Here is a 20,881-nt window from a genome sequence, read left to right as displayed (position 1 = left end):
TACAAATCAAAGCGTTGACTGCATTACCACTGAAAGGTGCATCACTGGAGCATGCTAATTGCAGCTGGGATGGAAAAGACAGCAGAATACACATGGCAAAACAAGGACAAAACTCTCTTGGGAAAGAGCACCCTGCCCCAAGCGTCTTACAATCTAGAGAGATAAACACAGCCACTTCTAAGTGACTCCCATGTAATAATATCTCACCTCCCATTTCTTAACATACTGCTCTCCAAAAACTCCTCTGTGTTAAGAGTTATGCTTCAGGAAATAATATTACTTCTGCTTCCCAGACAGAGAACTAGCCAGAGGTGAAGTCTCCAGAAGGTATGTAATGGGATTTTTAAAAATGCCTCAGCAGACTAGACATGTAATTTAGGTAGAAAGTCAGCAACAGACAAATGCTCAAGATTTTCAAGAATTCTTAAGCACAGGGGGGTACCTACGCATACCTATAGATATATAAAATGTACCTTTACATCTTAAAAAAAGGCACATCAAATACAAAGGCTGGAGCACAACAAGAATTTAGGCATTAAAATCCCAAACAACAATCTTCACACCCTTGCATCCCCACTCAGGAATGACGTAGTGCTGAAATCACCAGCAGCGCATAGGAGTCTCCGTCTCCAGCACTGAAGCTCCCCGTTAACCCTGCTGAGTCCCCCTTCCAGGCACGTTCAGAAGAGTCTCTGCCTTGATAACACCAAGTTCTTTGGCATCCAGCTCACAACTAAGCCCTGCAAACACCCTCCCCCTGCAACATCTACAGCTCAATGCTTCTCCACCCATGTCCCCCAGGGAGCTGAGAACCACTGCCAGAATTATTCCCACATAATATAGAGCAGCAGCACATTTAAAGAAGAAAAAAAAAAAAAAAAAAAAAAAAAAAGGGTGGAGAACAGATAGTCTTCTGTGGAACAGCCTAGTGGTTAAAGAGTTTAACTAGAGCATTATATACATGACTTCAATTATTTCTTTACTTTTCCTTCCCACCTCCTAGGAGAACACCCTGTCTAATGGGCTTCTGTGAACTCTGGGAAGTAAATACTCCCAGTTCATCCACCTGAGAAGGAAAGTCCCTTTTCCGGTTCTTGCTCAGAATCACTGTACATGAAAAATCACCATGGGCTAAAACATGTAAATGGATTTGGGGCAGGGACTGGAACCCAGCACCACTTCCAGCTGGCCAGAGTCTTTCCGGGGCTAGAGTACGGCATGCATCTCTCCTTTTTCAGCTCTACTGAACCATTAAGGATCTCATGCAAACCAGACAACTTTCTGTTGGGTATCTCAGTCATTCTCCTGGGAGAGAAGAAACATGGGTCTCGGTAGTAGACAGAATTCTACGTAGCTGAACTAAGATGAACCAAGAGTGTTGCCTTCTCCAGCTTTTTTGTTCATTTTTTAAGAAAAATCTGCGCTATGCTTACACTTTATATTAAAGTTTAGGTGCCACTCTTCAAAAAGTGATTCTGAGACTACCAAGTCAAGGCAGCATGTCCTGGCAGCACCAACTGTGGTGTCTCCGCCTTCAAGCCGTGAGAGACTTAAGACACACCCGTGACCTCAACATTTCCCTATGAGCTACCCTCCATCCGTGCTGGATTTCTTTGGCTCCGTGCTGAATCGCTTAACTCGCCCCACACACCGCAAATACCACTCTGCCCTTGTTCAGCTGGCCCTGCAGCACGGTGGTGCGAAGTGCCTGCAGCATCGCTCCCGCCTCACTGCAGACAGCGGTCAAGGTGGCTTGTCCGAGGTCTCAGGGGAAGCCCTTGACAGCACGGTCCAGAGACTTGCACCTGGATCCCCCCCAAGCCCCAGACCCTGGCGGCTACATCTCAACCACCTGGGAGCTTTCTGCTTTGCTTCACGTGAATACAGAGAGGTATTTCCTGTGTCTACAGATTTTCAGGCTCTCCAGTTCTGTTGCAGGTTTAAAGAAACCTCATGACCCTTAATACAGTGCATACTCACAGCAGCATTTTTCTCTGAAAATGTGTAAACTAAGATTATCCCAGAATTCTTCTCACCCACACAAAAAGACTTGTTAAAAATCAATGCTTTAGAAGAAATACACACCTGAGTTCCAGGCAGGAAACAGTAAATAGCAATGAAACAAAGGACAAAATATCACCATTTTGTACATTCACAAGGCCTGTATGTCCATTTGGCTGAAGGCATACTTTGGAAAAAAAAAAAAAAAAAGCCGCATATGCTAAGAAGCTGGACATTTGTATCTGCAAAGGAAAGTCTTACATCCTTCTACAGAGACAGGTTTTGAAAGCGTATAATAGCAAGGCTGCTAATGTTAGTTTGAAAAGCATCTTGTATACATGTTTGAAAACTCATCTTCAAGCGGAAACCTACAGCCTCCAAAAAAAAACACTCCACACGTGTGCTCATGGGGGCTCTCCTCTTGTGCAGTCTTGTGGTGCTGTTGCTCTCGACATCTCTATCTACGTGATCAAACCTAAAAACAATTGTCACCCTCTGTCAAATCTGGTGTTAGAAAAAATGTCAGAAACAAACAATTCCCTAGAAATTTCCAGTATGCCACAGGCACAGAATTATGCTGCCAACAAGCGAAACAGGATGCGTGTCTTGGTGTCACCAGTTTGTAGAGATAAACCAGGGAACACTGTGAGGAGGAAAGTAACCCAGTGTCTTGTAGCGATGCATGGACCATGTCTTTCTCCTCGTGTTGTCTACGTTAAAGACACATTATTATCTTTGTTTTCCTTAGCAGCCATCTCTAGAAGCACATGGGAGCAGACAGATGCAAAGGAAGCAGAATGTCACTCCTGCACGAATTAAACCAAGAACTTACACGCAACTTACTTTTCAAGAGTAACACCTCCGTATTTATGTATGGACATATACATAACAACTAACTCTGACATAAACAGTCCTTTGATATTTGAAGAAGTCAGAAACTCTCATCAATGCTTGGATTTTGCTGTTGTTGTTGTTGCTGTTGTTTAGGACAAGACTGAGAAAGAAAACATACAGTTTGTCCCCAGAAATTAAGACGTACTGAAAAAAACCTGTAAATAAGCAACGTGCTCAGACTGTAACAGCTTTCTGCAATTAGGACAGAAAGCCTACTGGTTAAATTGAGTATAAGAATACACAATATATTCTTTGTTAACAACTGACACAAACATACGGGGTGTATTTTATGCACAAAGTCTTTCCAATCTTCTTGTGTTATTCAAACACTATGGACTGATATTTTAAGAAGAGGCACCTACTTTGTATCTAGTCACATGCTTTGTAAAATTACAGAAAGCAGACAGTAGTGGTGTTGTAGCTGACTCTCTTTTACACATCAGCACAGTGCCATCTTTCAAAGGGGGCACTGTGAAAGTGGACGATTGTCATACAGAGTGAATGGTACTGCAGGGAAATAGGAGACGTGAGAAGAAAACTAACTACCAGCCTTCCTCCAATCGTTCCTTGTTCTCTGCCTCCTCCCTCAAAACAAAATCCAGCACATGCGTTTTAGCCAGCTTTGGCCTTACTCTCTCTGCTTTCCTTCTCTAAATGTTATCACAAGACCACCCGCCCTTATTTCCAACTTTTATCTCCAAATACTATTAACAGAGTGGCAGGCAGGAGGACAACTCAAGTATCTTTAGTGTTACCTCCTGGTAACCTCTGGGGCCTAAGAACAAAGGAAATCCCATGGCACTGCTGGAGCTTGTTACGCAGACAACACAGGTTTGGAAGGAGTCTTCTTCCTGCCACAGCAAATACATATTCATTCAATATTCTGTGATTCTCCAGAACCTCTTATCTAATAATGGACACCAACAAACTAAATCGTAGCTCACTCCCTGCCATGTAAACATCATCACCATTTCAGAGAGGGAGACAGAGACACAGAAATTTTAAGAGACTTCCACAAAGCGCTGCAGAGTGCAAGCTCGCAGTCAGAGAAACCACAACTGGTAACTCGTCACACGCTTTAAATTAAAAACGGCCTCGTCCCCGGATCCGAGGCAGTCAAGCCCCTGGGTAGGCACCTGCAGGTATCCAGAGCAGGAAACAGCACAGATACTAACGCTGACTTTTCTCTGCAGACCCATGGTGCTTCACAAAGGACGAGTACTGAACTCACCCCCCGTCGTCCCGCAGCCGCCATAAAAATCCAGCAGAGCCCTGCATCCCTCTCAAAGAAAAAAACAGGACATGGCTTGGCTCAACTGCTGGATTCAGGTGCCCATGCGGAGTCCATGCTGCCACTGGCTGCTTAGCTGTCAAGCAGCTAGATGGTGGCTTCTCCATCTCAAACCCAATGCAGGATCTCCCAAGGCAGACAGAAAGCCAGTCAAAGACAGGGCCAGAGCTACTGACAGAAGCCCAGCCCTCAACAGCCCTCGGTGAAGCGGCTTTCATGAAAAGACGTGGACAAGCATTGCCAGGTCCAGGTGTGCCCCTTTCCCCAAGCCTTAGCTGGGCTGCACTACAGTTATTTTGTCTCCCTTGCATTTATTACTAGGAAAACTTAATAGGGAAACACCACCGTGTTTTCAACATGAAGTCCAGAAGTGTTTCAGCTATGAGGCATGGCTGAAAACCTCTCATTCATCCCTGTGAAAGGTTAGAAACGGGAAAAAGTGGTTGTCCAAGACAAAAAGTTTCCTCAATGATTGCTGCACTTTCCCCATGGTTTTAAGAGGTAAAATTTGAATCAAATACTAAATAGGAGTTACTGGTTGACCACCAAACAGAAGTTACTGAGATAGACAGGTTAACTGGATATCCAAATTTTTTAACCTAGAAGCCCTCAGCTAGCTAACTGTGTTACAAAGAACAAGCAGAAATGAAGTTCCACCTCTCCTGCCAAGAAGCAAAGAGATACGAGAAAGAAAACGAGTGATCAAAATGCCTTCTCCCTCAACCCCCAGCTAAATCTCACTCCAATTTGCCTTATAATTAATTTAAAATAACACTTGTCACATTAACGTTGCAAATGACGGCTTCAGCCATTGAGCAACTGTCAAGAAAAACATCCTGTAACCCACACCTTCCCAACACTGAGGTCTGTGCACCATCACACGAGCCTCCTCCCAGCTGCTGCAAGGGGGGGACCCAAGGATCACACCACTGTGCCTGCTCCGTGGGGTCTTCCCTCATCCTCTGCTGAGCCTGTTGTTATAACCCCATGGACAACCCATCATGAGTTTTGAGGAAGCTCTCTGCCTTGAGGACACAACAGACCCAGGCTAGACCTTTTTGCAGTTGTTCTTGGATTTAAAATTGTCAGTGTTAAACTTCAATAGCATTTGCTGTCACTGCCCACAAGTACCACGGTGTTTTATTAAGTATTTGCAGAGAGCACATGTTGGCCCTCCTGTGTTTTGATTTGTTGATTTGGGGTTCAAAGTCGGAAAAGACAAGGGGAAAGGGGCCCCTTTGCTTTCCGAAGTGCTCTTCTGCCATAGTAAATCTGCATCACTGACTACGCCTGTAACTGAAACCCCGGTGATGCCTTAGCAGCAGCCGCACCATGCCCTCCATACAGTGCTACTCCATCACCAGCTACTCTGTCCGAGGGCAATCACTTCTCTCTGGGCTAAGGCAGGACAGGCTCGGGGGGGGGTTTCGCATTTGCAAATTCTCCAAACAACCGAGACACTAAGAGAAGCCAGGCACATAAGCAGACAGAGTAAATACAAGAGAAGTTTATTGTATTTAAGATGGAGGAAAAAGCAGCATTTTTAAAAATGAAATGCTCTCAGTGATCATACACAACATGCACGCAGTACTCGACACATGCCAAACAAAATCTGGTGGTAGGACCTACTGTTATGCAGATTCTTTATAGCATGAAGAGGACAGATTTTGACTTCTGCTCAACTGTGAGATGCTCTGCTGAGATTTTTAAGCAAACACAAGAAAAAACAAAAGCACACATTCTCATTGCCAACGTTCCACATCCCAAACATAACAGTGAAAGGCTTTTCTCCTTTGAAGATGTTGAATCTCACCCAGCAAATGTCAGAAACCTGTGCCAGTGCAAGATCCTGTAGAGACACCACTTAAGTAGACCAAAAGAGAGAGGACAAGTTAGAAGACCTCCACTCAAAACCATGTCCTGTGTTTTCTCTCCTTCTAACACAGAAAGGGGAATTGCCACCAGCATATCTGTGCGATCTTATGATATATAATCCACAAAAACTTAACAAGCTATGATATATAATCTACAAAGACGTGCTACACAATTCCAAAAAGAATATGTATATATTTTTAATTAGGTATTATTTTTTTCTTAGGAGGGTACACCTCACACATTTTCTGAGAATACAAAATCATGACAAAAGTTGCCAGCTGTATCTCGTACTCAGCTCCCTTGACTTTATCATGAATCTTGGGATGTTTCACTCCTTACTTGAGAAAAACGATTATGGAAGAATACTGGAGGAAAAACTAAGAAGAATGAGCCAAGTGCAGTTTGACAGTTTAAAATTAGAAGGGAAATAAAAAGAACCCCAAATTTATTATTTTTATCTCATGATTAATTTTAAGCCAATCTTACGATTTTCTGGGGACTGGCATGATTTAACATTTGAAGTTGGCAATAGAGCATACCATACAAATACATAACCATAAAGAGACCAATTCAAGTTTACTGTGGGGACTATAACTTTGACTTGCCTGACATTTGCACATTTAAACGTCTTGGCCATAACCCCACAGTGTTCAATACCAGAGCATTACGTACCTGTCTTGGGCTAGGGAAGATGATTCCTCATGTCTAAATCCTATCCACACAGGCAAGAAAGCACTAATTAGAGTTCTGTTGCTATTTGTGACATAATTTAGTTATATTTTAAAAATATTATTTAAAAAAAAAAAAAGCTATGGACACCTGCTTTTGACACTGTGCCAAAACGCTTCCTGCTACACTGAACTACAGTTTGTGTCCCCAGTAAGATAAACAGTATCAAGGGGAAAAATTTACAGAAGTACTTCAAGGTAACAGTGGAACTGTAAAAATATGATCTTGAACCAAGACAAAACCTGTAAAAATACACAGATAAACAAAGAGACAACAGGTATTCTTAAAACCACTTCATATTTTTGTATTTTAAAATAAAGATTAAATTTTAATTCGATTTCTTTCCTAGAATAGAATTTCTTGAGTATAGATAGGTTTGGCTTCAAGTATATTGTCATCTGTTAGTTAATGCAAGTATCGGTTTATACAACCTGTGTTTCACATTATCATCTTTGTTCTGCTCCCACTGTGCCTTGTGGCTAAATAGGTTTTCTGCAAGTCAGTGGCAACAGATGTGCTCAGTCTGCAGACAGCAAAAGAAGTGACTTCTGTAACAATTATAATCACACTGTTCACAAACTGGTCCATGTCTGTGATAAACCCAGTTCTTTATTACGTCCACAAATAGTACATCACACCTTCTCATTAAAAAAAAAAAACACTATAAAAGTAAGACCAAATTGATAACTCTGAACTCTCAACATTTGACAGCCTTGGTGTTAAAGGTGACAAAAGCTGTTTCCTGCATTTAATGCACTGAGTCTACGGTATACGCTGTGACTGACCTGTATGAGCACCCCCTTCACTTTTTGAAACATAAACCAAAATCAGAATCCCCGCCTCAAGGAGCTTACAATGGCAATTATTTCACATGCCTGAATCTTTATGTTTAAAGTTATTTCAGTTGCCGAGCCAAGCAGCCAAACATTTGCAAGCCAGATTTACAATCGTCTCTGCAGCCTTAATTCCACTTTCCTAATGTCTATTTTGTGCACTCAAACAGGTCCTTTAGGAAAACTGGTAATGAGATCAGCGAGCATATAACTAAAACCTGCACCACGATGCACATACACAATGGGGCAGGATCAAGCTTACACAAATGCTGTAAAGCTTGGGCATCCCAGCACCCTGATACCTCACTCTGCAGCCCATCTGCTAATTAATGGTTCTTCATGTGCTGAACAACCTCGGCACTTCTTTTTTGGCCCCAAAAGGAAGGCAAATCTCACTGCATGAAATGCTGCAAAAGTTATTATATACAAAATGGTGACACAGCTTCCCCCTCCTGATGGGCAGCAAGTTCTGACTGTTCAGCTGCCCCAAAGGGGCTGGGTGTTCTCACCAGAACGGTGTCCCTTACAGCAAACAGCAAAGGTGCTCGCGTTTCTTGCATTACAAAAAAAAAAAAAAAATAAAATTGCAAGAATTTTTTTATAGGGTAAGATGTTAGGCAAGGCTTACCACAGGGTCACCGCTGGCCCCCTCTGTAATTACAAGTGGACCCATAAACTAACATAGTCAGTGAGGCGGCATCACAGCAATTAGCATATTTCAAAGACAGAAAAATGCTTTTATGCTTAAGCACTGTAGAGCACAGCCTTTTGCCAGTAAAAGAGAGCGTATGTCTTAAATTAAAAGTTTGCTCAGCATGTTTTGTGCTACTTCCTGTGTCTTAAGGATCTGTCTGAATTGCCAAAACAAGTGGGGGTAAAATGACACTTTCCTTTGTTTATGAACAGCAAAAACAGGGTGAAATGGAAGTTCTTGTCCTTATGCATACTATTCTGCAATTGCAGGGGGAATGGTTATTTCAACAGTAACTCACAGAGAAGTGGTAACAACAAACTTCCCAGTAATTAACAGGACCTCTCCACAGAAAGGCTGTTTAACATCTGTATCATGAGGAAAAGAAAGCAGAGAATCTTGTTTCAGAACTTAGCAGTTATTACCAAGTAAAAGGTTTCTGATTTAACTGCAGAATAATACATTTTCTAACTTTTCATAAGCTTCTAAGCTTTTCTGCTGGCTTCAGAGGCTAAATAACCTAAAACTGGGACAAACAAGCCTCAGTTGTCAAACTGATTTGACAGCCTATTTTTTACATTTTGCGACTTTGATGGAGAAGCCACTTGTTTTTCTCTTCCTCCTTAATAGTCCTGTGTGAGCTGCAGTCTTCAGAATTTCACTTCTAATCTCTCTCGTTTTGAAGTTTTCCAGTTCAGTTCTGACTACCCACTGCCTGTATTTCTATTAAATCTTTCCTACTGTTTATAATGGAGAACAAATTCAGCTGGTATAATTTTAGCTGGCTCTCTAGCGATTCCTCAAATGGAAGACAATATACACTCAATTACTGCATGTGTTAAAAAAAAAAAAAAGTGCACACATGCATGCACACACATTCACTCCAAGCCCAGAACACTGCCAAAAAAAAAAAAGATAAAAAAAAGTGTTTTTCCGTTACACAGGTAGCGCATATACAAACCACTTCTCTGTGATATATGCATTTTATGGCCATGAAGATGAAAAACAGCCAAAACTCTGCCCTAAATTAAACAAATTGATTCCCATCTTTACCCCTTTACCAAAATAATTTACTAAGGCTTAAGAAACAAGCAGACTCAAGGCTGGGATGTCATACAGCCTATATATTAACTCAATCAGCAATAAATCTCCCCTTACTCTCCATACTACCTTCTTAAATAGCTCGCTATAAAGCCCCAACCTAATTAAAAACAGCTTTCTCTGCAACAGTGGCCTTGATTTCACTTATTTACACATTAACTGCAGCCTCCATTTGGCCAATCCAGTCTATTCCCTGTACCACGCAGGGCCTTTTATCTGCCCTGGACAGCATTTTCTCCAGCAGATGAAGTAGATGCCGATTGATTTGCTGTCGAGCATGGTAAATTAATAGCAACAAATTGCTGAGGGCCCCATCTCACTGCTTCACCATGCTTCGGCAGTTTTGCTTTATTTGCTCCATGATGGGCAGCAGTCAGGCCTCTTCAAGTCAATTTCTTCTTAACAACCTGCAATACTTTTCAATGGTGAAAATAGAGCCGTTCCTTGTAAGTCAGAAATCAATATCCTATTGCCCTTAGAAAATGCTAAACAAGCAGTATTGGCAATCCACTTGGTACTAGAGGGTATCAGATATAATGCAAATCCATACTGCTTCCCTCCTCATAGTTATTACAGTTTGCTAAAAGGTTCCTAATGCCATTTATCATCATTTACCATCGACTACTGCAGCTATGATTATGATATCCTATCAGCTAGCAGAGCCCTTTCATTTCTATCCAATTAATATTTTAGCAGCACTCAAATGGTTGTTGCCCAAGTCTTGTAATAAAATTTACATGGATTGGACTGAATTTTTTTTTTTACTGTGATCTTAAAAAGTCATTTCATTTATTTTTTAATACCCAGCTTCTGAAAAGACCTGAATTTTCTTTCAAAAATGCTGAAATCCAACATTCTAGCATGTGAATTAGTTCAGAGATGGAGGTCTAACCAAAAAGCGTGACTCAGAATTTACGTATTGCCACCTTCAAAAAACACTATCAAAGTAAAAAGTGAATGCTGTATTCTATTTATGCTTTCCATCAGTCCCATTCACAAATATCTGTTGTCTGTAGCCGCAGACACTTATTTTAAGTGATAATTGCAATTCTGAATTAAAACCTTCAGCAAGCATGTTTGATTACAGCAATTTAAATAAACTGTTTACCATAACATTAAAACAGCCTAATTTCAGAAATTAAACCAAATGACCATCACCACGTAGCAACAGTATGTTAGAAACACAGAGCAGCACATCAACTATTCATTCAGGAACTATCGGCTGAGCCTCTAAAAAAAAATATTAAAAAAGCAACTTAGTAAGAAGTGGGCATCTTCAGACCATACTCAAACATTCATAATTATGCTAATATGGAAATTCTAAACTATAGGGAAGTATATGTTCATACTGTGACCCACAAACCCCCCAACTCAATGCCTTTTTTTTTCAGAACGTGTCTGTTTTGAAGCTCTATTGATCCTACTACAGAATATCAAAAATTAGCTTAGTATTTTAGGCTATAACACCACATGTCACAACATACCCCACACTTGTCTTAAAAAAAAAAAAATATAAATGACTAATTCTACCAGTCTAATGCTATTTACTCAGTTACCAAAATTTAAATTAATTATGTTCTCAAACATAATTGTTAAAAATTGGCAACATTATGCAGGCTTAATTAAGATTAAATCCAATTTACTAAATGTACTTTAATTGGTACTAATTACATTAGCTTTCCTTTCAGAATGACAAATTCCCCATAGGTTTCACTTTAATAGTCTTCTATCAAAATCAACACAGGATGACTGATGATGAGCATCACACAAGGGGTGGGAAAAGAGATGCTCTTCCCTCCTCTCCCCCCCACCCACCCCCGACACAGAGGCACACTCACTACTGCTGCTGTCTGCACGTTTATCCTTTTATCAATTTGCTAAGTCACAGAGTCATGACTCCATCACAGCCATCATTTTCTGTTCCAGTGAAAAATTTCTCTAAAAATAAATACTCTGTGGCTGGGAGCAACCAAGAAGAACAGAAGCTTTAACAGAAAAATACACAAAGGTTTCAAATATCAGGGCCACCAATTACTAGGGTACTTCCAAGGACTCCAGGGAGTCCTGCTCTTGAACCCTTTGAGACGCAAATCTAATAAGTGAATAAGCCTAACCTGATCTTGAGAACTAGGCCCAATTACGCCGAAGGGCAACTTCACTGCATTATTGCCTGCTGTCCATTACAAGGGCACCCAGCGACTACATCTGGAAAAGAACCTGAGAGGAACCAAGGCTGTCTGCCCAGAAAAACAAATAAAGACAGATATGCCTCTGTGCTAAAGTGAAAAAAAGAAAGAAAATATAATAAGTAGGTGGTTTGCAGGGCTGTCTGTATTTCGTAATGTGATAAACTGCCCTCAGGATTTTTGATATGATTGAATTTAGAAAGCTGGGGAGAGGAGGGGGGGAGAAAAAACAAAACGGTGAATCGCTCAATTTCAGCCGAGTAAAATTCAAAAATGGGCGAGGAAGAGAATGGAATTTAAGGTGGAAGACTAAAAAAGCTTCACGCACATGGAGCAATCAACACTATCTATGCAATAAGACCCTAACGCTGGGATCATAAAGCAAGATGGGAAATATTTTGCAGTTGCTGAAGCAAGAGGAGAAAGGGAAGAGAAAAAAAAAAAAACCCAACACTGTGGCCGTAGCAGGGGAGACATGAGAGATATGAAATTGATACCAGATTTAAGAATGATAGCGAACAAGTTTCTTAGCCGCAGCTCATGTGAATCAACATCTGACAAAATATTAAGTGTTTTGCATGAGAGTACGATACTTAAACTACTAATTTGAACAGACTGAACAGTAATGCAAAAAAAGTGTTTAATTAAAACCCACTCCTTTGTAATCCCCACGCTTAGTTGTAACTAAGTATTTAATTTCTCCAGAATATCACTGATGACTCCATCACCATAACTGTACACAATTTCTGAAGTAAAGCTGTTAGAAATCAAAAGGACTTTTGCTGTGGGTTTTTTTTCCCCCACTTAAAACAATTTAATTACACATTGCACTTGCAAGATGATTTTGTCCCACAGAATTTTGTGCAGTGTAAGTCTACATAGAACTAACCGCTGTAAAAACAGGGTACCCAGAAATATAAACCAGTCTGACTCCAATGCTTGCTTTCAAACGCCTGTAAGAATTTGCTACGTAGGTGGCCTGTAAGGGCTCTGGTCTTTGCGAACTGTTTCCGTATCTACTACTTTACTGATTGGGGGGGGGGGTTGTTTGGGGTTTGGTTTTTTTTTTTTTTTGGTTGTTTTTGTTGGGTTGGTTAGGTTTTTTTAAACGGGATTTGGAACAATCTGGCTATTCATTTGAGAACAGACCCAACACTTCTGAGAGTCAGTGACCAGTCTTTCCACCAGCACCCACGACCTGAATCAGGTCCAGAGAGTCACCACGTATGTACAATCTGATCAGCTGCAATCACAGCCTTTTCCTCTCAACTGTTTGTTAAATGCACTTGTTGAGTCTTCATGGTACCTGTGAGGAGGACATCTGAATTCCACAGGTCTATGTGTATGTCCGTAAAATAACATGTATGTACAAGCTCCCGTAAGTTTGGAGCTGCAGATGCAAAACGCTTTGAGGCAGGAAATCCCACTGTCTTTTTATTTGTAGGTCATCTAGCGCAAATGGCCCTGATCAGTACTGTGGCATGGGGATGCTAATGGAATACAAAATACAATAAATAATAAATAACATGAAAAAACATTTGACTTGTATGTCTGCTCTCAGTAAGATAAAGAAATCCTATTTCCACAACCCAGAGAAGTTCCAAATCCCCAACTTTGAACAGAAATGTGTACAAACCAATTTTCAGATGGTCTTCCTTCTCCCATCCAACCATTTCCTTATTTCTGCAGTTTACACTCCCCAGCAATGCTGGCGAATTGCTCAACCATTTGGTAAAATGAGTTGTCAGTATTAAACTCTACTGTATAAAAAGTTCCCTCACTGGAAAAGAGGTCAGATGTTTAATTCATTCTCCTCTAGAGAAGGTTAAAAACACACATCACCGAATAAGAAACTCTGATTTACGCTACCATGCTCCATCTGACTAATCTCCTGTTAATCTTGGCCTAAGTGCTAGACTTCAAGGCACAAAACCCAGCATGCTAACATCCTCGCAGAAAGCTTATTTACTCGATCGTGTTTGAGATGCTAAGACACTGGTTTTGGACAAAGGTCCAAGTAAGCAGCCTGAGGGAAAAAGGAACATGGCTGTGCGTCAATTGCTTTCGTAGCTCCCGCTTAAATCAGCCCAGGTTAACGAAAGAGAACAGTCTTTTTCACGCGCAAATACAAATCCCCTAATATGCATTTGTGATGTAGCTATCATCCCAAAAGGTAAACCCTGAATGTTCGAGGTCAGACAGATCTGAAGATACAACCCACATACCCATCCCTACATCCCATACACCCTCCCTGTGCAGTACAGGACAAGTTGCACATGCAGAGATTGCAAGTGGAAGGTCAACCAAATAATGCGCAACTGGTAGCCAAGACCGTAACCTATGCAGAGCCCATATACCATACACAAGATGGAAGTTTCAGGGCCAGGTTAAGTACAAAAAAATTTCCAGTGTGCTCAAGCACGCAATTAAAGCAAGTCACACAGAATAGACATCTGCTTTAAGATTGATGGGAGATATTACACAGAGAATTCTTACACAGAACAAATTCTCTACCTACCTGTTTATGCATCTCTATATTCAGCCCATAGGACATCTCATAATACTAAAAAAGAAGAAAATTACTCTATTAGACCTTGCAATTGTGAAAACTATTCCAAAATTTCCTTTGACCCAAGCATCATCTGTACAAAGACATACAGATCTAAAAACATTTATGGGTCTTGAAGAGCTCCTGGAATTTGAAACAGCACTTCACAGCAACTTTTTTTTTTTTTTTTTGCTTTATCTACATTGCTTCATGTCAAATTTACAAAGAACAGACACAAAACAAGGAAAAAAACAGATGATAAAAAACCCACAAAAAGCAATCACAACCGGAGTTAAAGATCGGAAGCAGAAAAAAAGCCACACAGAAAATGCTCAAGATTTTATTCCTTAGCCCACATAAAAGATGCCAAAAAACCCGCCCAAAGTGCTTGAAGCCAGACACACATATAAATCAGCAATGTCTAACAGACCGGTTATTCAATATTTTAAAATAAAAACACAAAAAAGTTGCAATTAAATTGCAGGGATGCAAAAAAAACAAAAGAGCACGGAAATTCAGAGCCAAAGCAGATACACCAATCTAAGTATGTCCAGTTGTGCCCAAGTGATGTGGAAAACTCAGTTCAGTGTGCAATCTTAGTACCAAACAATCCCCAAGACTTAGGTGTATCAGGCGTGAAAACGACAACTGCGAGCCTTAACATTTGCTTGTGCTCTTGGTTAAGAATTTTTCAAGGTTATTTACTCTTTTTGTGAATACAAGAGTGTTACTTGTCACGTACATATGGAAAACGGCTAATCCTCCATAGATGTACAAGAGAACAGATAGCAAGAGCTCCTCTAAAGTTATCATGATCCATCACACAATTACTTATTTAGAGATGTCTTCCTATGCATGTTATTTAACCAGGCAGATCACAACCACTGAAGAAATTGCTTTCGCAGCTGAGATGCCTGACATTCTGAATTTAGCAAAACAATGAACCAGCTGCCCAGGTGCAACAGTTCTTCTAGGAAGCAGGCTTCGGGTTTGTATGTGTACATGTTCAATTTTGGCTTACTCCCATCACAGAAAAAAAATATGACTCCGAATCGTTTTATGGAGATACGATCGTTGCGAAAAGTCAGCAAAAGTGAAAACATCATTCCCAGGTACGCTACTGAAGTTGTACACAGCTTTAAAGGGCTGACAAGTAATCTGCTAACATTTGGAAGAAATATCCCCAATTGCTTAAAAGGTTAAAAAGCAGGTTTCACACGGAAACTAACTGCTGCAAACAAGTTATAAACCCCTGAACCTAATGATTTATAATGGGAGCACTGACGCAACCTCAACAACAGCAGCGCTAGTATAATCTTTCTGTTCGCCTCCAGCAATCCAAATGTATTTCGGTCTCAGTATACCACGCTAATAGACATTTTGAATTTGTTATGCAGCTTGCTTACCATGACATAATGTCGCTGCATCTCTGTCTTCTCACTGGCCAGTTTTTCACATTCTAGCTTTAAACTGTTCAAGACATGAAAAGGAAAAAGCATGGGTACTTCGTAACACAAAACTGACATTCTTCCGAGCACAGGTTACTCCCCTTTTCAAGCATTTCTCCAACACACAAACAGAAATGTGCATTCCAGCTCTTGCTTGAGAGTTCAGGGTGGGGTTTGTACTTTTCCTCTTTCAAGAGATACTGTGCAACATCCTCATCTCCTAAGCGAACTGCATACAGCGCACGGGAGAGTATTTTTCTCTGACAAAAAAAAACCCCAACACTGGTTCACGGAAGAAGCACACAGGGGCTCACATTTACAATACTTAGGTTTGAGAAGGCACTTACAAATCCGCAATTCAGGTTTTGGTGTTTTTATTTAGAAGAGTTTTAGAAACACCTCTTGCTTTCACTCAACCCAGAGAGGAATCAGACACGTATCACCACTTCAAGGAGCAAAAAGTTGCTGGGTTTTTTTTTTTTGTTTTTTAGGGTTTTTTTTGTTTGGGGTTTGTGGTGGTTTTGGGGTTGGTTTTTTTTTTTTGTTGTTACTGATGACAGAACTGCAAGAAAACTGCAGGTAATTTACGGAACAGGGTGGTAAACATGAACACCTCCGCTGGTTTTTTTTGTTTGTTTTCGGAAGCCCACTAAGCAATCCTGCCAGAAGTCACTTGTCACTTTGAGGACAGGGCGCTCTTCCACCTACGGATAATGAAATAGCTCGCCGCCTCACTTCCAGGTTATCAGCACTTGACATGTCAATGAAAGGCGCGAGGGGGCCGAGCCAAGACAAGATGCGTGTCCCGAACGGCATTCTGAAGAAAAGCAGAAGACGAGCCCAGCCAGCCACACGTTTTTCCGTCCACCCCCACCCCACCCCACCCCCCAGAGAAAAAAAAACAAAAAAACTCAAACCGGAGCGTGGGGAAACCAAGAAAATCCGCTCGCACCCTTCGGCTCGGGGCCCCCGAGAGAGCCCCCCGCCCCGAGGGCCGGCACCGGCGGCGGGGTGCGGAGGAGCGCCCGGCGGCGGTGGGTCCGCCCCGCGCCCGGGCTCCGCCGGGGGGTCCCCGCCGTGCCCCCGTCCCCCCCGGCGGCGGCGGCGGAAAGCGGCGAGAGGCGAGCCCGCGCGGGGCTCGGGCAAAGTAGGCAGCGTTACCTGTGGTACTGAGCCTGCAAAAACTGAAACTCCTCCTTAATCCGATCGCAGGACTCGGAAATGGTGAATTTAAAGGGCTGCGCTGGCTGGTGAGGAGCCTGCAAGCAAGCAACAGCGGGTCTTTCAATCGCCCCCTTTCGCCCGCCCGCCCGCCCGCGGCTCCCCCCGCCCGGCCGCCGCCCTCGCACCCGGGCTCCGCGGAGGCGCAGTCCGTCGTCCCCCCCCCGGACCCCCGCCCGCCCGGGGGGCAGCGGCGGCGCGGTGCCCGGAGCGACCCGGGCTCTTGCCCCGACGGGGCCGCCGACGGTGCGGAGCCGCCGACGGTGCGGAGCCGCCACGGGGGGAGGCGTCGACCGCTCGGACACCCCCCCCCCCCACACACACACGCACACCCGCGCCGGCCGTAGCCGCGGGACGGGCGCCGGGACCGCCGCGCACCGGGACCGCCGCGCACCGGGCGGGGGCAACTCGGAGGAGCCAACCCCGGCCCGGGGCGGCGGCGGCGGCGCGGCGGACAACAATAAGAAAATGGCTACAACTCCGCGGTGCCCGCGCCGGAGCGCTGCCCGCGGGGCCACCGCCGCCACTCACCGGGTGCCGGGTCTGCGGGTACATCTTGCTCAGATCGCGGATCATTCACGCCGCTTCGGGGGGGGCGCTGGCGGCCGGAGCGGCGGGGATCAGCGCTGCAGGCGCGGCGGCGGCGACGACGGCGGGCAGGGACGCCCCGGCCCCGCCGCCCCGGGGCTGGCGGGGCACCGCCGGCAGCAGCGAGGCGCGGCGGCGGCGACGGCGGCGGCGTCCGCGGCGCGCGGGGGCCGCTGCCACATCCCCCGGGGGCGAGTCAGCGGGCGACGCCGACCGGCTCTCCCGAGCGCCGCCGCCGCTGCGCGGGCTCCGGCGGGCGACGAGCCCCGTGCGGCGGCGGGCGATGAAGAGGAAGAGGAGAAGGAGGAGGAGGAGGAGGCGGAGGAGGCGGAGGGCGGGGAAAGCCCCTCCGCCGGCGCCGGTACGCGCTCCGCCAGAGATTCCCCGCCAGCAGTTCTCTCCCCTTCTGCAAACTTTTACTGCTGCCGGCGGCTCCCCCGGTACCGAGCGGAGTGGGGCGCGGAGCCGGGCGCGCCGGCGGGGAGGGCGGGCGGCGCTGCCGCTGCCGCGGAGGTGCGGTGCCCTTTTGTGTGGCGGGTCGGTCCTCGCTCCTACCGGCCGGACCGCATCTCCCCCGCTCGTCCTGCTTGGCCGCTCTTTTTTTCGTTCTTTTCGGTTGTTTTGGGTTGGTTGGGGGTTTTTTTGATTGAAAAAAAAAAAAAAAAGAGAGAGCGAGAAAGATGCAAAAGAAGATACGGTCCGCGCTGCTTTATTTATGTCTTTTTTTTTTTTTTCCCTCCCTCTTTTTTCCTTCCTCGTCTTTCCAAACTCCGGGAAGTGGCGGCGGCGGCGGCAGCAGCAGCGGCGGCGGCGCCGCGCGGAGCGGAGCCCCGTGCCCGGCTCGGCTCGGCTCGGCTCGGCCCGGCCCGGCCCAGCCCTGCCCTGCCCGGCCCGCGGCCGCCGCTCCGCGCCGCTCCCACAGCACGCTCTGGCGAGGTGACTCCTTTGACCAAATTTAGCAGCGGCTCGTCATTAACATGCTGATACATATTCACAACAGCCGGAAGGCCGCCTCCCGCGGGGCACCCTGGGAGTCGCAGTCCTCCCGGCGCCCACTCTCCCCGCCCAGCCCGCACGCTGCAGCGCCAGGGACTCATCTTCCCGTCGGGCACAGCGGCGCCGCCCGCCACCCCCTCCCGCGCGCCGCTCCGCCCATGAAGGGCGTCGCCGCCGACCAATCGGCGGCGGCCGCACGTTAATCGCCGTTCTGTATTAATGCCCATCATTTCGCCGCTGACAAATGGGCATGCGGGCCCGCGGAGGGAGGCAGCGGGTGGGGCGGCCCCGGTGTCAGCCCCCACGTGGGGGCCTGACGCCGCGCGGGCCCGCAGCCAATCAGGCGGCTCCCCCCGCCTCTCCGCTCCCGTTTGCCCGCCGCCCGAGGTGGAGCCTCGAGATCGCCGCCGTTCCGCGGCGCCGGCGTTCGAACAGGGGAAACATTTGTTCAGCCGTCAATCAAAGTAACGTGGGCCCGTGTCGGCTGTCGCTGCCGCCGCTCCCGCCGCCTCCTCCGCGCGGGGCGGTGGCGCGGCGGGAGAGGGGGGCGGCGGGGGCGCCCGCCTCCCGCCCCGCCCGCGGCCACCGCCGCCCGCCCGCGCCGCCGGGGACGCGCGCTAATTGGGGGGCAGCGTCTCCTTAAAGAGACAGGCGCGGCGGCGGGCGGGCGGGCCGCCGGCTCCACGCTCGCGTTTCGCCGGCCCGTCGTGGGTCCCGTCGGAAGGAGCGGCGCTGCCGCCGGGGGCGGGGGGAGCTGCCCCCGCGTCGCCCTACCGCCAGGGACGGGCGATCCCCGGGGGCGGCTGGCGGGGGCGGGCGCTCTCCTGCCCTCCTGCCCTCCTGCCCTCGCCTCGCCTCGCCTCGCCAGGCTGCCCGGTGCCGGGGCAGGCCTCCCTTCGCAGCGGCCCGTCTCGGAGCGCGAACGCCCGGCAGGCGCGGAGGCCGAGGCGGGTGCCGGCGGGCAGCCCGCGGCCGCTGGAACTCCTTCGCCGCGCCCGGTGCCGCCGGGCCTCGCAGCCCGTGCCGTGTTAATGGTCGCTGAATGCGGCGTGATTTCGGCCTTTTTTTTTTTTTTTCCTTCCCTTTTCCTGCTGGCTTTACTCAAGGGGGTCGATCTTCACCCTGGGGAGGGGCCGCAGTGACAGGGAGCGAGGCCGAAAGGCCTGACACCCCCCCCCCCCCCCCGAAACGAGGTGCTGGGAAGGGGGGGAGCGGGCGTCTTCAGCCGGCGGGAGGAGGGCGGGCGGGTGCCGAGGGCCCGCTGTCCGAGGGCGCGCTAAACGCGCCTGGACATCGCCGGCGGAGAGGGGGGCACCGGCCGCTACGCCCGCCCGCCGCCAGCAGCTGCGGTCTGCAGGCTGGGGAGCGGGCTGCGGAAAGAGTCTTCCCGGCCTGCCCGCTCTGCTGCCGCTGGCAAGCTGTAAGGCGAAGGCCTGACTTCCCCCTAAAGCCCAATCCTGTGCCGAGTGGTGCTGTGTCCCAAAAAGACCCCAGAACAGTTTTTCTGCCGAGCCTCTCCGCAGACAATGCCGTGCGGCGGTGCGCATGCGAAGGATGGGCTCAGACTGGGTTTGGGGGCTGGTTTGGGGGTTTTTTTTCTAACTGTGCCTGTCATGCTCAGATGTGCCTTCCAGCAGTTTGTATTCCTGGTGAGTTGCAGTTTAAACCTGCACGCAAAACAGATGCAGTTTAGTCACGTCATTTTCGATGCCTGTATCCCAAATCTATAGTTTCGAAACTTGCACTCGGCGATTAGTGCCCTAACAATGGTAGCTAAATTACATATACTTAGATTTTTGGTCATATGTTCTCTTTACTGCCCACAGATCTCTGGCTAAGGCCTGCAGTCGCTGGGCACCTCGAGGCCTTGATGGGACGTGCCACCCAGGTGTTGCCACCAAGGTTTTGCCTTGCTGACGTGACCTCCGAGGACTGGTCCGCTAGTCAGGAGCTCAGGAGTCTGAAGCAGAGTGGTGCTGACGAAGGTAGTCATGGCATCCATCTTCCACCACTGCCTAGGGCTCAGAGCTGCAGGAGGCACGGGATGGAAATTCCTGCTCTTTCTGAAGTAGAGTTTGTAACCACAATCTGCTTCCTCCACGGTGAGTGCTGTAACTGCTATCACCTGGAGCAGTTTGTGGCAACTGATTCTGAATCCTTTTGAAGCAATCTTTTGCCTAAAATGGCAGGTGGCCCGCTGGGAAATGGACGAGAAGATGTCCCTCTCGCCTTCTGTTTTTATACCACCAAAAATGTCTACATGTTAGGTATTGCAATACTCGGCCTTCAGCCGACTTGCATATTTCTTTTCTGCTGGAATTTTCGTATTTACCAGGTTCATAATCAGTGTTCCGGTGGGATTTAGACCTCTAAATATTGTTTGAAGATTTGGAGATAAAACACCTGCCTAATTACAAAAACACTGCTTCTCGTGTGTCTAAATCTTCCAGCACCAAAAATGGTTTTAAAAGATTAGTCA

At 46.6% G+C, this 20,881-nt stretch overlaps 1 protein-coding gene across 3 annotated transcripts in view; it reads right to left on the bottom strand.

Moving 5' to 3' along the window:
* Positions 1 to 17,528, bottom strand: part of LOC142027438 (transducin-like enhancer protein 4) — a 99,441-nt gene extending 81,913 nt beyond the window's left edge. For all 3 annotated transcript variants that reach the window (XM_075021644.1, XM_075021646.1, XM_075021647.1), the window contains exons 1-4: positions 17,350 to 17,528; positions 16,759 to 16,856; positions 15,556 to 15,619; positions 14,120 to 14,164 (exon numbers count right to left, since the gene is read on the bottom strand). In XM_075021644.1, the coding sequence (XP_074877745.1) occupies positions 14,120 to 14,164; positions 15,556 to 15,619; positions 16,759 to 16,856; positions 17,350 to 17,394 (252 nt within the window). In that variant the 5' untranslated portion in view covers positions 17,395 to 17,528. The remainder of the gene's footprint in view (positions 1 to 14,119; positions 14,165 to 15,555; positions 15,620 to 16,758; positions 16,857 to 17,349) is intronic.
* Positions 17,529 to 20,881: the final 3,353 nt, after the last annotated feature.

Source organism: Buteo buteo, chromosome Z (assembly GCF_964188355.1).
Source record: "Buteo buteo chromosome Z, bButBut1.hap1.1, whole genome shotgun sequence".
Taxonomy (NCBI): Eukaryota; Metazoa; Chordata; class Aves; order Accipitriformes; family Accipitridae; genus Buteo; species Buteo buteo.
This window is presented reverse-complemented; position numbering and strand designations above follow the sequence as displayed.